The 13,559-nt window shown below is 32.0% G+C and overlaps 1 protein-coding gene across 1 annotated transcript in view; it reads left to right on the forward strand.

Moving 5' to 3' along the window:
* Positions 1-13,559, forward strand: part of LOC117178850 (lysosomal alpha-mannosidase-like) — a 155,055-nt gene that overhangs the window by 87,590 nt on the left and 53,906 nt on the right. Inside the window, exon 7 of the mRNA XM_033370359.1 lies at positions 11,582-11,715. Within this exon, the coding sequence (XP_033226250.1) occupies positions 11,582-11,715 (134 nt within the window). The remainder of the gene's footprint in view (positions 1-11,581; positions 11,716-13,559) is intronic.

The raw sequence follows: 13,559 nt of genomic DNA on the forward strand, positions 1-13,559 counted from the left end.
CATTTTCGACTACATCGAGGTGCTGCCCTCTTTAACTTTTCACCGTTTCTATGTCAACCGCGTTCTCCTAACACGTTAGCGGGTGGGGTGGGGCCAGGGCCCACACCAAAAGTTGTGGAATTCCAAACCGAACGTGATTCTCTTTTTCTCGCGTTCGCCTTCGCCATCACTATAGCAATCGTTGCTATAGCTGAGTCGGTCGCCTGGCTCTGTACGGCCTGTACGCCAAAAATGTTATGAACACTGAATTATCTAATTATATTCAAATTAAAGACTCTAAAAATATTCTATTATTATTTTAAAATCTCGATACAATAAATAAATGTAAAAAAATTATTTTCGTACTTTATAATTTTAGTGAAATTTCTAAATTTATTTTTTTTATCTAAACTTAAAATTTGAATGAACTTAAGATAAATTAAAAAATTAAATCAAATCTAGTTAAATTCCCAATTAACCCTTAAATAGTAACGTTATTTTTGGCACCTTCTAAAGGTAAAGGTGAGTCACTCGTGCTCGGCGGCTTATAAAATGCTCTGAAGGGCTCTAAAAAATTGCGCAAAATTCATGAAATGTTATACTATCCTAGTATAAGGATCAATCACTATACTGACGATTCGATCATTTTTTTAAACAATATAATTAAATAAACTCCGCAAGCTAGCAAAGGGAGAAACTTTTGCCGAGGCACGAGTGACCCACCTTTACCTTTTAAGGGTTAAATAAAATTTAGTTGAATTTAAAATTTAAATAAAACTTAGCTAAATTCAACATTTAAATGAAATTTACGTGGATTTAAGAATGAAATAAGGATTAGTTAAATTAAATTAATTTCTCGTCTGATTTCTTTTAAAAGAGAAATTTTTTAGATACTAAGTAAATAAATTGTAGCGCTTTTTGAAATCTCTAGAAGATTATCATAATAACTTTTTGAATTTTTGTGCAGAATTGAAAATTGAAATGTTGATCGCACAAAAAATATTGAAAAATCAAAAATTCCATTTTGCATTTCTTAGACAAAGGACACAATCTACGAAAGAAAATGAATGAGACGAAAGTCTTATACCCAAAAAATAACGACTAGTTTGTTATTACACCAAACTCTCGCATTCAGTCACCCCGTTCTCAACCTTCCTAGAACTGCTGGCTCCCACAGTTTCTCAGGGGAGGAGAGCGAGAGCTGTTGGGACATTATATACCATATATAGATATATATTCCAATGATAAACGAGTCAGGACAAACGGCACAAGCAATGTGAAAAATGAAGTGAAAATTGATTATCTAAAAAAGAACTATAAATTTGTAATTTATAATTTTTTTCAGGGCGCGCAGTTTATGCTTTAACCAAAAAAAATAACACTATCAATAAATAGGATATCAATAGTTAGGACGAGTAGGTTTTCTTTGATTCGTAAAAACAAAATTTAAAAATTAAATTTTTGGAAACAACGACACGGCAGATGGAGAAAATGATAAACAAAATTTGTTCAACCAAAAAAGATATATCAATTTTTTATAAATAATTTTTGATAGAAAAATATACTAAAAATAAAAAAAGTTAACATCTTAAAAAAAGATACAAGCCTTAGTAACGTTTTATTTAACAAGATTTTTCGCCTAAATTATATCTACAAATTTGCTCAGAATAACTACCCCAGGATGCTTTTTTGGGTGTAAATAATAACATTTTCTCTTTTCTGACACATTGCGATCTTTTAACATTCTTATTCTAATGGGAAGTTATTGGTTTTATGTGAAAAATGACTTTCGTGGATTCCATTTAATGTCAACGTTTTGAGGCCCCCTTGGTCAGAAAAAATATTGTTTACGTTGGTGTCTGTCTGTCGTCGTTGCCGTCGTCGTTGTAGTCTGTAAAAACGGTAACATTTGAAGAAAATATTTGATTGGATAGTCCTTTGCCACACTTTATAAGGATATGAAAGAAAGGTCAAGTTCGTTAGTCAGCTTTTTTGACGAAAAATTAAAAAGTTAGAGAAATCTAAAAATTTTTGAGACCACTTTTTTTAAATATTTGAAAACTCTTTCGACAGCTGTTTATATTAGAGCAAAATATAAACTATTTATCTCCATTACCCTTTTTAATAAAATAAAAATTACCAAAGTTATAGCATTTTCAAAATCCAAAAAACCAAACGAAAATAAACATTTGAAGCCAAACAAAGCGTAATTGTCTAACCCCCTTTTTTAATTTTGTTAAAAAAAAACTTAAAAATTCAAATTTTGACTGCAAAAAAATAATAAATTATTACATTCTCATTCTAATGAATAGGTATTGGTTTAATGTGAAAAAAAAACTTTCTCGCATTCCATCAAATGTCAACGTTTTGAGACCCCTGAGCCAGAAAAAAAGTGCTTACGTCGGCGTCTGTCAGTCGTTGTTGTAGTCGTTGTCGCTGTTTTCTTTGTTGTAGCTTGTCAACACGGTAACATTTAAAAGAATCATTTCATTCGATTGTCCTTTCGCACACTTGATAAGGATATCAAAAGAACGGTCGAGTTCGTTAGCCAGCTTTTTAGAAAATTTTTAAAGTTAGAGCATTTTGAGAATTTTCGACACCACTTTTTTTAATATTTGAAAATTCTGTTTGCAGCTATTTATAGTACACAAAAATACGAACAAGTTGTCTTTGTTATTTTTTTGGTGCAATTAACATTATCAAATTTATAGCATTTTCAAAATAAAAAAAAAACCAAACGTAAATGAACATTTGAAGCCAAACAAAGTGTGATTTAGGAAGAAGGAAAAAAAGAAAAACGTTACTTTTTCAAGGCCTAAAAAGATTGTCTGAACAAGTTTTTAAAAATTGCTAATGAAAAATAAAAAATTCAAATTTTTATAGCAAAAAATCCCATGAAAATGCAATAACTCAATCTTGTGGTCAAACAAAGCAAGATACGAAAATATATAGATCGACAAAAATTGTGCACATCAAATAGAACAACAAATATGCCCAGAATTAGCTTTTTGCAGGATAAGTAGATTTTGTTTTATTTTCAAAAAATTACATTGAAAATGAAAAAATTATGTTTGTGTACAAACGATACAAGCTACGAGAATGAGTGAGACAAAATTTATTCAACCAAAAAAGATTTAAACATTTTTTATGAATATTTTTTTATAGGAGGCGCAATTTTTCTTCTAATTGTAGAAAACAAGATTTCAAATAAAAAAAGTGATAAACACACGGCAATAAGAATAAGAATATTTCAATTTCCGCATGCATATTATGAATTGTAATGACATAAATTTATTGAAATGATATATGAATCAACGCAGCTAAGAATAAAATTGAATGCAAAATAAGAAACAAATATTAAAGTAATCATGATAAACCCAATTTTCACTCTATTTTGCAATATCTAAATATGCAATCCCAGGCGGCGGTATATAACAAATGTATTATATTTGACATAAAACTGTTGAGCATAATGTAGAAAATTTGACAAGTTCGGCATAATTGAGAGCGGAGCACGAGATACGTGATAATAATGTGTTCGCTAAAGCCGAGAGAGCTTCAACAAAAGAGAGTTCACAATCGCAAGATTACATTGGTCGATCTTTAATTTTGAAAGGTCTGTGTACGAATGTGGGAGAAATGCAAAGATCGAGCGCGAAGTGCGCTCTTGAGCAAAGCTCTTTTAACAAAAGAGAATTCTTAATCACAAAATTAAAGTGGTAGATGTTTTGAGTTTTCATTTTAACAGGTCAATGCACAAATGAGAGAAAACTACAAAGTACGAGCGCGAAGCGCAAGGAAAGTAAATAATCAAGCAGAAAACGCGAGAATTAATACATTATCGAGCGCAAAGCATGAGAACCAACAATCACGCTCTCTAGGCGCGGTCAAACTTGCGAGCAAAGCGAGCCGCGCGTGTAGCGCGTCACGAGAATATGTCCGCGTCGCGTGGAGATTTTTTATATTACAAAAATAAGATAATGAAATGATACGTTTTTCAGAGTAGTTGGGAATGCAATTTAATGCCAAATTGCAAAGAAACATTAAAGTAGTCATAATCAATAAATGTGTACTTTATTTTGCAATAACTTAATAAGCAATCCCAGGCCGAGGTACATAAATAATTGTAATATTTTATACATTTGATATGTAAGTGCTAATCATAATGTAGAAAAATTTCAATTTTGGAAAAAACTAAATGCGAAGCACGAGACACGTAATAAGAATATGTTCTTTAAAGCCGAAGAAGCTTTAACAAAAGAGAATTCACAAGCACTAAATTACAGTTGTCGATGCTTTGACTGCGGGGGAACTACAACGATCGATCGCGTAGCGTCAGGTAAATATATTATCAAGCTTCAATAGCATCTGCGCCTTTCATGATTACAGTCTCATTACTATACTCGCGCTTCGCGCTCGATAATTAGGTTGTAGAGTCAAATCTCTTTGAAAAAATAAAACGATGTAGACGAAATTAAATAGCATATAAGAAGAAGGTACGTTTTTAAATACAATGTTGATAAATTTTTTTAAATTTCCTAAACAGAGTCATTCTTCCGTACGCTTCGATTCCGTTGGTTCACACTTGGTTCTAATACAAGTCTACAGTGTGTACACTAGTATACCGCTATGGGGGCCTTCCCAGGGATATCCTTAATGTTCTTCCTATTATTTCGGACTCTCTGAACAATTAACTATTGCTATTTTGGTTTTATAATGTCATAATAAACGTTAAAATGTTTTTTGAAATTAAACTTGATTAATGTACTGATTTTTAAGTATGTACATTGTACACTCATCTCGCTTAATAAGGCCGCTCATTCGTTGGCTGACTTCACGGTCGTTCACGCTTGACTGTTTAGCGCCCCCTCCCTCTTGAGCATCCCTTGACGGCCTACACTGAATTCCAGAGGCTACATGGCCGTCTACCCCCCAGGGCGGCCTTATTACGCGAGATGAATGTACTTATATATATATCAGGGTAGTCCTTTTAATCAAAGAAAAAAATCCCGGTCATTCACCGATTGTTCTCTGTTCCCAAACATTTCGCATGGTAATAAAATTAAGAAATTAGAACTCTCAAGCTAAGCATGTTTCCACTTGAAGTAATAAAAAACATACTACAAATTAAAGCACTCAAAGTGGAACTCTTGACTTTTAAACTCTTTAAACTGAAGTTTGAAAATAGTTTAATTCAAAACTTTTGCATTTAAATGCTTCAGTTGTTTTATTTCTTGATTCGTTCTTGTTATTTAACTTTTTTGCATTGTTCTCGTAATTAATTTTTTTCTCGCGATCGGTATCGGAAATTATCAAAAAAAAATTATAAACAAATAAAATCCGTTCTAACTTTTTATTTGTTTTCAATGCTTTACTTGACTAATTACGATAGCTCGTTTGATTACGAAGATTTTGGCAAACAAAAAATTAGGGAACTCGCACATCATCAAAAGTTGTGCGTGTTTTCGTGTTGACGGTCCGCGCTCCATGCCGTGCGACGTACGATACATGAATTTCGCTGCGCGTTGCAGCGTGTCTCGGCCTGCAGCATCTTACACGTTTTAACGTGAATATCGTACGTCACGCGGCATGGAGCGCGGTCATTTGATATGACTTCAATTTAAAATGACGTTTATTATATGTGGAAAAGTATAAAAGAAAAGTAAAGTAAAGTAGAGAAGAAGAGTGGGAAAGGGGTAGCGGGGTCGAAAATGGAAGTTGCTGGTTGACTTATATCATGAGGAAGTCTTTTGGCATCGCATGTTTGCGGAGAGGATCAAAATTATACTTACCTAGAGAGGAAATATGTTCAAAAGGTGATAATCATGTAGATTTATAAAATTTAGTGGTGGTTCCTTTAATATACTCTGAGATGTATGGTAATTGAAATTCCCTGTGAGGGACAAAGTTCTAAGTATATCTAGGGGTCTTTGTGATAAGTCTGAGAAACTTATTTTGTATGATCTGAATGTGATTTATATTGCTTTTTTATGCACCCCTCAAATCGTACATGCATAAGTTATGATTGATCGTATAAACATTTTGTAAATTAGGATTCCATATTCAGGTTTCAGGCCAGAATGTCTGTTAATAATAGGATTAAATCGAGAGATAACTCCGAGAGCATTCCCTTTAGTTTCATGCATATGTTACTTCCAGATAAGTCGCTTGTGTAGTTTACCCCCGAGGTATTACACGGAGGGTTTCCATTCTATTGGTTCATTAAACATTTTATGTGGATCTATTTTAGCTGTTCTTCTGACTGATAAAAGAATTGATTCAGATTTTGTTACGTTTATTTTTATTTTCCAGAGTTTAGCCCATGCTTCAATGACTTCAAAAGCTTTGTTAATTTATTTTAAGATTTTTGGAACTGACCAGGATAAAGTGAATAACGTGGTGTTATCTGCATACAATCTGATTGAAACCTCAGGGATATCGTTTACGTAGATAATGAAGAATACTGCTCCTAAAATGCTCCCTTGGGGAACACCCACTCGGGTGGGCTTCTCTTTTGAAACTGTCTGGCCTATTTTGACTGAGAATTATCTGTTAGAAAAATAAGAATTTATGAAATGGATAAACCCTCTTAAGATGTTGTAATTTATTAGCTTCCTGAACAGTTCAACGTGCCAGGCACTATCGCAAGCTATTTCTACGTCGAGGAAAACAGCTCCAGTATGTTTTCTTCTATTGAAATTGAAGCTAATTCATATGCTGTGTAGAGTGACCTTCTCTAAACCCGTGTTGCTGCGGTTTAAGAATGCTGTTTTCCTCGAGGTGATAGTTTACGCGAGTGACTATTATTTTTTCAAAAATTGTGCTCATTGTATAAAGTAGGCTAATGGGCCCGTAGCTTGTCGTATGATATGGATCCTTTTATTTTTTCTGAAGATCTAAAATGTTAGCTATTTTCCAAGATTCAGGAAAGTAGCTTAGTTGTATACAAGCATTGAGGATAAGAGCAAGGAGTGTTAGGCATGAGATAGGAAGCTTTTTGAGGACTAAATTTGAAATTGAATTGTGGCCGCGAGCTTTGTTAATTATAGTCTTTTTCATTTGTTTGGTTAATTCTTTATGGGTTATTTTCCTGAAGTTAGCCTTGATTGGGATTTTGAGAAATTCGGAAATCATTTTTTCGCATTCATAGATGTATTGTGGGTCAGAAGGCTCTTCGTGTGCAGCGAAATTACTTTCATAACTTGCTGCTAGAAGATTTGCTTTGTCGGTAGGAGAGAGCGCAAAAATTTGATCGGATTTTTTGAGAGGGGAATATTTGATCGCGGCTTCGTTAAGGCTTTAGTTATACGATATATAGAGTTGTCTTCAATTTGAAATTTACCGACTTCTGTGTTCCAATGTTTACATCTGTGCTCCTGAACTTTAGTTGCTATTCTTTTACGGAAGTGGTTTATTATGTTTTTGAGAATGCAGCTTTTAGTTTTTTCGATGGTTTTGGCAGAGCTTATTACAGGTATCGATAATGTCTTCAATCTCGGGGCTGAGAGGTGGATCGTATTTATTAACAGTAGACAGAGGGGCCAAAGCGTGAATGGGAGTTTTTATGCTAGAGGTGAAATTTATTTATGGCTTCGTCGATGTGAGTAGAGTTTGTTAGCGTAGGTTCAAAATTAACTTGAGTTTTTAGAGTGAAATTGAATGTTTGCCAGTTCACTTTCGCGAAGTTATAGCGGGGTGTGACCGGCGCCTTTTCACAATCAGTGTAAAGGTTTAAGAAAACTAGTCGATGGTCTGAGTCAAACTCATTCATAGTCAAAATGTCGTGGTTGTAAAAGTTATTTTTGGAAATGGCAAAGTCGATAAGGTCAGATTTGTGTTTTTTATTGCGGGGAAAAAGGTATGAGATTCGGTTGCTGAAACGGAGAGATTCCTGTTATTTATGAATTCGAATAATTGTTTTCTGATTCTGTTGGTTATTCAGCTATTCCAGGCTAAACGTTTGGCGTTCAGGTCACCTCCAACAACCACCAAGGAAATTTTTGGTTTTAGTTATTTAATTAATTTTTAAGAGGCTTTTTTTAAAGACAGGGCATCCTCTATAGTTTGCTGGGTGATTTTCAGCACAGTTAGCGTAAGCGGCCGGAGCCTGTGCATCTTTTTTGTAGCTGGAGCTGCTATGCGAAGCTCCACATTTGACACAGCGTGGGATAGCATGGCACATGTCACAAACATTATGGAATTTCTGGAAATTGAAGCACTGCGAAGTTTGTTTAGGCTTAATATAGGGCTCCACTTTTATTTTGATAAAAACATGCGACTGTGGTTTTAGCAAATCTTTTGCTGGTGGTGTATTAGGTACAGGAACTAAGAGCATGGGCATAGGTTTTTTGTTTTGTCGGTTTCTCATGCGCGAGACCAAAGTAATTGTATTTTCTTCTTCTTTTCATTCAGCCAGTATTGAATCATAAAGAAAAAAAGAAAAATGTTTCTGGTTACTAGTTTAACAGGGGATGAAATTATGTTTTTGTATAAGTAGTACTGGAAACCTTGCTTCTCAATGTTACTGATAATAAAGTGGTAGTCCTCTATGTAGGAAACGCGAACTGAATATACATCTGACCCAAGGTTATATACAATGGGTTTGTATTTAATTGTATTTTCTATAATCTTGTGTAGCACTGAGTAGGGGTGGTTTAATTCATCAACGATGACGTTAATAGGAGGTATTTTTCCCGATGCAGCAGATGTGTTAGCTGTATTAGTATTTTTAATTTTAGATTTTTCGATGGCCATGGTGATATTGGATAGTGGTTTGCTTACCGCGGACGTTCTTGACGTCTTACTGCTTCCTTTGAGGGAAGTGGTCATATTGTGGTCACTGCAGGGACTGGTGGAGACGCCACCGGCCTACTTAGCGAGTTTCCGCTTCTTGCTCCTGGACGTGACTTCAGAGAAGTTGTTCAGACCGTCGTGATACATTCTACTACTTCCTGCTGGACAAGATGCTAGGTTTGAACTCTGTGACATTTGCGTCACAGAGCGCAAGTTTGTTAACCGATTAATTTGATGTGTCTGATAGACCAGAATCTATCAATCTATCATGAGCATCAATCAATCTAACAAGTTTTGAAAAAAGAGTACTCAGTACAATCTTTTACACTGAAACTTGGCGCGCTCTCTCTCTATTTACTTTACTTGAAGTTAAGGATTTTATTTTTAAATGGATGCTATCGTAATTTAGAAAGATAACAATTCAACTAATAATTTTAAAAGCTGTTAAAATCGTACCTGGAAAGATTTTTCTCCTAAAGATTTGTAAAATTCCCACTCAAAAGCGAATATACAGTGACATTTTTGCAACTGACTGAAAATGACTGAAGCAGATGACACGACTACGGGGAGAAAATACTTCACAATTTTCTAACAAACCGATTTTCTTTTCTTTACATATTTCGAAAGTACAATATATTGAAAGTATACTGGAAAAAGGAAAAATTGAGATAATAAATATTTATCGAGCTATCGCATATATTCGAGAGCGCCGGGACCGCATACTATGAACCAGCGAGTTAGGTAACTGGAGCGCTTGGAGTGGGGCAACCTTTCTTTCACAAAACCTTTGTATAAACCTGTTATACCATTAGTTTTGACAACGCAAAACCAATTTTCGAGGAAGTTTAAGGTCTATTATATAAGTCTGGAATCGCTAATTGATCGGTCAGTTAGTAAACCTAATAGTTTTATCGTATTGAAACTTCAAACGCAATTATCTTAAAACTGCTGTAGCTCAAAAAGTAATTAATCGATCTGGCTATTTAGTTTTGTAAAAAAATGTTTTTCAATATTTGAAAGTTAAAATAAAATTATGCCAAACTTTAAAAATTTAACTTTTTCTCGATTATTTTCAAATTATTGAAATGCTGAAAAAAATAAATTGTTTAATTTGTATAGAAATAAAAATTGCATCAGGATAATTTGCAAGCCTTTTTATCCTAACCCAGAAAATTTGAAGAAAATATTTAAAACAAATGAAAAAATTTGGTGTTATATTTTTGAAAAATCTGTACGTTTTTGAATTTTGGTCGAATCGAAAAATTCAACTGAGATAGTTTCTAAGTATTTTTGATATCTAGTGAAACCTTTGAATGCAATTTCTTAATCTATCAGAAGAATATTTTTAATACAAAAATTTAGAGCATTTTTAAAATTTGAAAGTTTTTTCTTCAAATTTGATAAATGTTTGTAAAAGTTCCTTACTAGCGGGTAAAATACTTGCAAATTATCTAAAAATATTTCACTGAATATCAAATATATTTAGAAATTATCTCAGTTAAATTTTTTGTTTAGACCGGAATTCAAAATTTAGACTTTAAAAATATAACACCAAATTTTTTCATTAATTTTAGACATTTTCTTCAAGTATTCTGGTAAACGACAGAAAGACTTACAAATTATTCTAATGAAATTTTTAATGTCTATAAAAATTAAACAAGTTATATGCTTTTTAACATTTAAATAATTTTAAATTAATTGGGAAAAAATTTTGTTAGTAGATTTAGAAATACTATTTCAAATTTCTACTATATATAAAATATATTTCGAGATAATTCTCATGAAATTTGTAATCGGATGAAAATTCAAAAAGTTCGATCATTTTCAAAAAATGCAATTTTTGTTTTTAAGAGATCCGTAAAGTGTTATCTTTATTAGATCTGAACAAGATTTACAGATTATCTTGATGAACTCTTTCAATTGTACACAAATTAAAAATGTTCCAGATTAATTAATCAAAGTAGGGTTGTCTCAGAACTCAAGTTTGAACACACGGAATTAAAGCCTACAGATTAGTGTTTCTATTTAGTAAATTAAAAAAAAGTGTTTTTCATTAACATTATTTTAAAAAACATACCTACTTTTTGTATGCTGTTTAATTTAGTCTACACCGTTTTATTTTTCGAAGAGAACTGACGCTATAACCTATTCATTGTATGCGAAGCGCGAGTGCCGCAATCAATCGCCAAAGCCGTAGGTGCTTTGAGAACCTTGTTTAAAAACAAGTGGAAAAAATTTCAGTTTATTTTATGACTGTAACTCATCAGAAGATTAAATCGCAGTTTTCGATTTAAGTTACAATATGTATGATATTCAAAAAATATGTTTTCAAGTGTTCGCATTAAACGATCTATTTTTTGAAAATTTTCCAAATTTTGAAAAGCTAAAACTTTTTTAATTTTCATCGTAATTAAAAATTTTATGCAGATAATTTGCAAGTAATAAATGATTACGAAGTTATTTTGGGAATAATTTGCAGCAAGATAGTTGGCAATTTTCTCCGCTACCCCACCCCGCCCAACCCATTTTTCAGGTCCTCCAATTTTGTTTCAGACGTAATTATAACTTCGAGTAACTATAGAATCAGGAAAATTGATAAGTTATACATTATTTATTCTTTGAGATCAAGAAGCGACTTTATCTAAGTTTTAAACGTTTTAAAGCATCTAAATAGTATTTTATTACAAGTTATATGACAACTCTGAATAATTAAAATAAGTATAAATATTTTTCTGAGAATTCGCTTTCCAAATTTTAAGAAATTCTCCTCCTAAAATACTAAGATCAAATAATTTTTTGTATTCATTAGGTTGAAGAATTCTTGGCTGCTATGAGATATCAAAGCGAGAGTTACAAAACAAATAATATCATAATAACAATGGGTGGAGACTTTAATTACCAGCATGCTCAACTATACTTTGGAAATATGGATATACTAATAAGGTATTGAATTATAAATGCAAAATCATTTAGCATACTCCTAAATTCATTATTCATTATATATAATAATATATTAGACAATTCAGTATAATTTATAATGAAATAATATGCATTCATCAGACATATAGATAAGAAACTCTTCAAAATATAGTAAAAAGTCATCAAGGAATAGTAGTCAGAGAAGGGCTAACATTTTTGTATACACAGGACCAAATATTGTCTTATCATGAGTACCATTATTGTGATAAAAACGCCATATTATGTGAAAGAATTTTTTTTATTTTTCTGAATTCATGCAAAGTCCTGTACAAAAAATCGCGAAAAAATTGTAGCCAGATACACGTGAAAGTTCAAAATCTCCCGAATTGAACGATATGCATATTGTTGTTAGGGATCCGAACGAAACGAAACAAAATCAAACATTCATTTTCGTTACGTTACGTTATCGTATAACGAAAATTTTGTTATTTTCGTTACTGTTATTTAAATTAACAACAAAATCATTATAACTTTAAATTCGTTTTTTCAGTGAGAGATGGATACTAAGTACAATAAATCAGTTAATGTTATTCAAATGTAACATAACGGAACAGAAATCGTAATTAACGTTTCTTCGATATGAATATTGATAGTTGCATAAATTTAATAAGGGAAAAAGGAAAGATTGGTACATTTTTAGAATTTTACTGGCTTACTAATGGTTATAATTATGAGAATTACGACAATGCTAGTACTCTTGAGCATTCACCAGATCACTCAAACATATTCTTCGAGGAATTTTGAGTCCCTGTGTTTATACGAAGGCTAAAACCAGTTTCTGAAATAAAGAAAATTCCGAATTTGAACATTCTTCGGAGGAATTTAAGTTATTTTCAAATAGCTATGAAAGCCTTAATATAATAAGTATTTGGTCAATGCTGAATATTGAAAAGAATTGCCAAGAAGACAGCGGCGATTCTGATACTGCAGGGAAGATAAATTATTGTAAATTTTGATATAAATAGAGGAGTGAATTGTAGATTAAAATAATTCAAAACAACAATCGTCAATTAATTGTTGATTCTTTTTTAAATTTATTTTGTTCCCTAATTAAATCAATATTAGTTGCTGAAAATAAAGAATTTGATGGATTATATTCTTTAAATAATCATCTTTATTTTATGAATCTAATTCATATGAAAAAGGTAAATATATGAGCGATAACGACTTAATAGAGAAAGTTAAAAATAGTTTAAAAGGTTATGTGAAAAGGAAAAGAAGAAACAAAAGAATATGGAAAACCTTTCTTCTTAGCATTTTGTTTCATTGTTCGCTGTCATGCTTTAGGCAAATCAATTAGTTTTAAAAAGTGTTATTAATGTAATAAAAATCTTCAAACCATAAAAAAATGTGGAAGACCTTAGTTCAGTCGAATTCATGAATTCTTTAAATTTAATCCGAAAGAAAACAGTTCTAAGTGCCAGTATGGAGGATGCAGCAAGAGGTTATAAAAGTATGTTGAAATAATCTTATAATTTTTTGGATTATTAACTTCATTTAAATGTGTTCCATTTGAATACTAATTTAATTTCTATTTTCAGTATAAACAATATAAAATTTTTTAATTAAACACGTATTATTGTTATTTCAAGAGAAATATAAAACCTTTATAGACAAATTTTGTATTTAAATTTTATTAATTTGGGAAAGCATGCTGGAAATCTGGCCCAACATTTAAAAAGTTTGCATCCTAAATAATATAGACAGTAATAGATTTTATGCTTTCACGATGATTCATTTTGATAAAAAGAGATATTTCGGGTTTCACTCGTGTAAAAAACTACTACGAATTGTTTGCCGACGTTTCG

This window comes from Belonocnema kinseyi, chromosome 1, assembly GCF_010883055.1.
Source record: "Belonocnema kinseyi isolate 2016_QV_RU_SX_M_011 chromosome 1, B_treatae_v1, whole genome shotgun sequence".
Lineage (NCBI taxonomy): Eukaryota > Metazoa > Arthropoda > Insecta > Hymenoptera > Cynipidae > Belonocnema > Belonocnema kinseyi.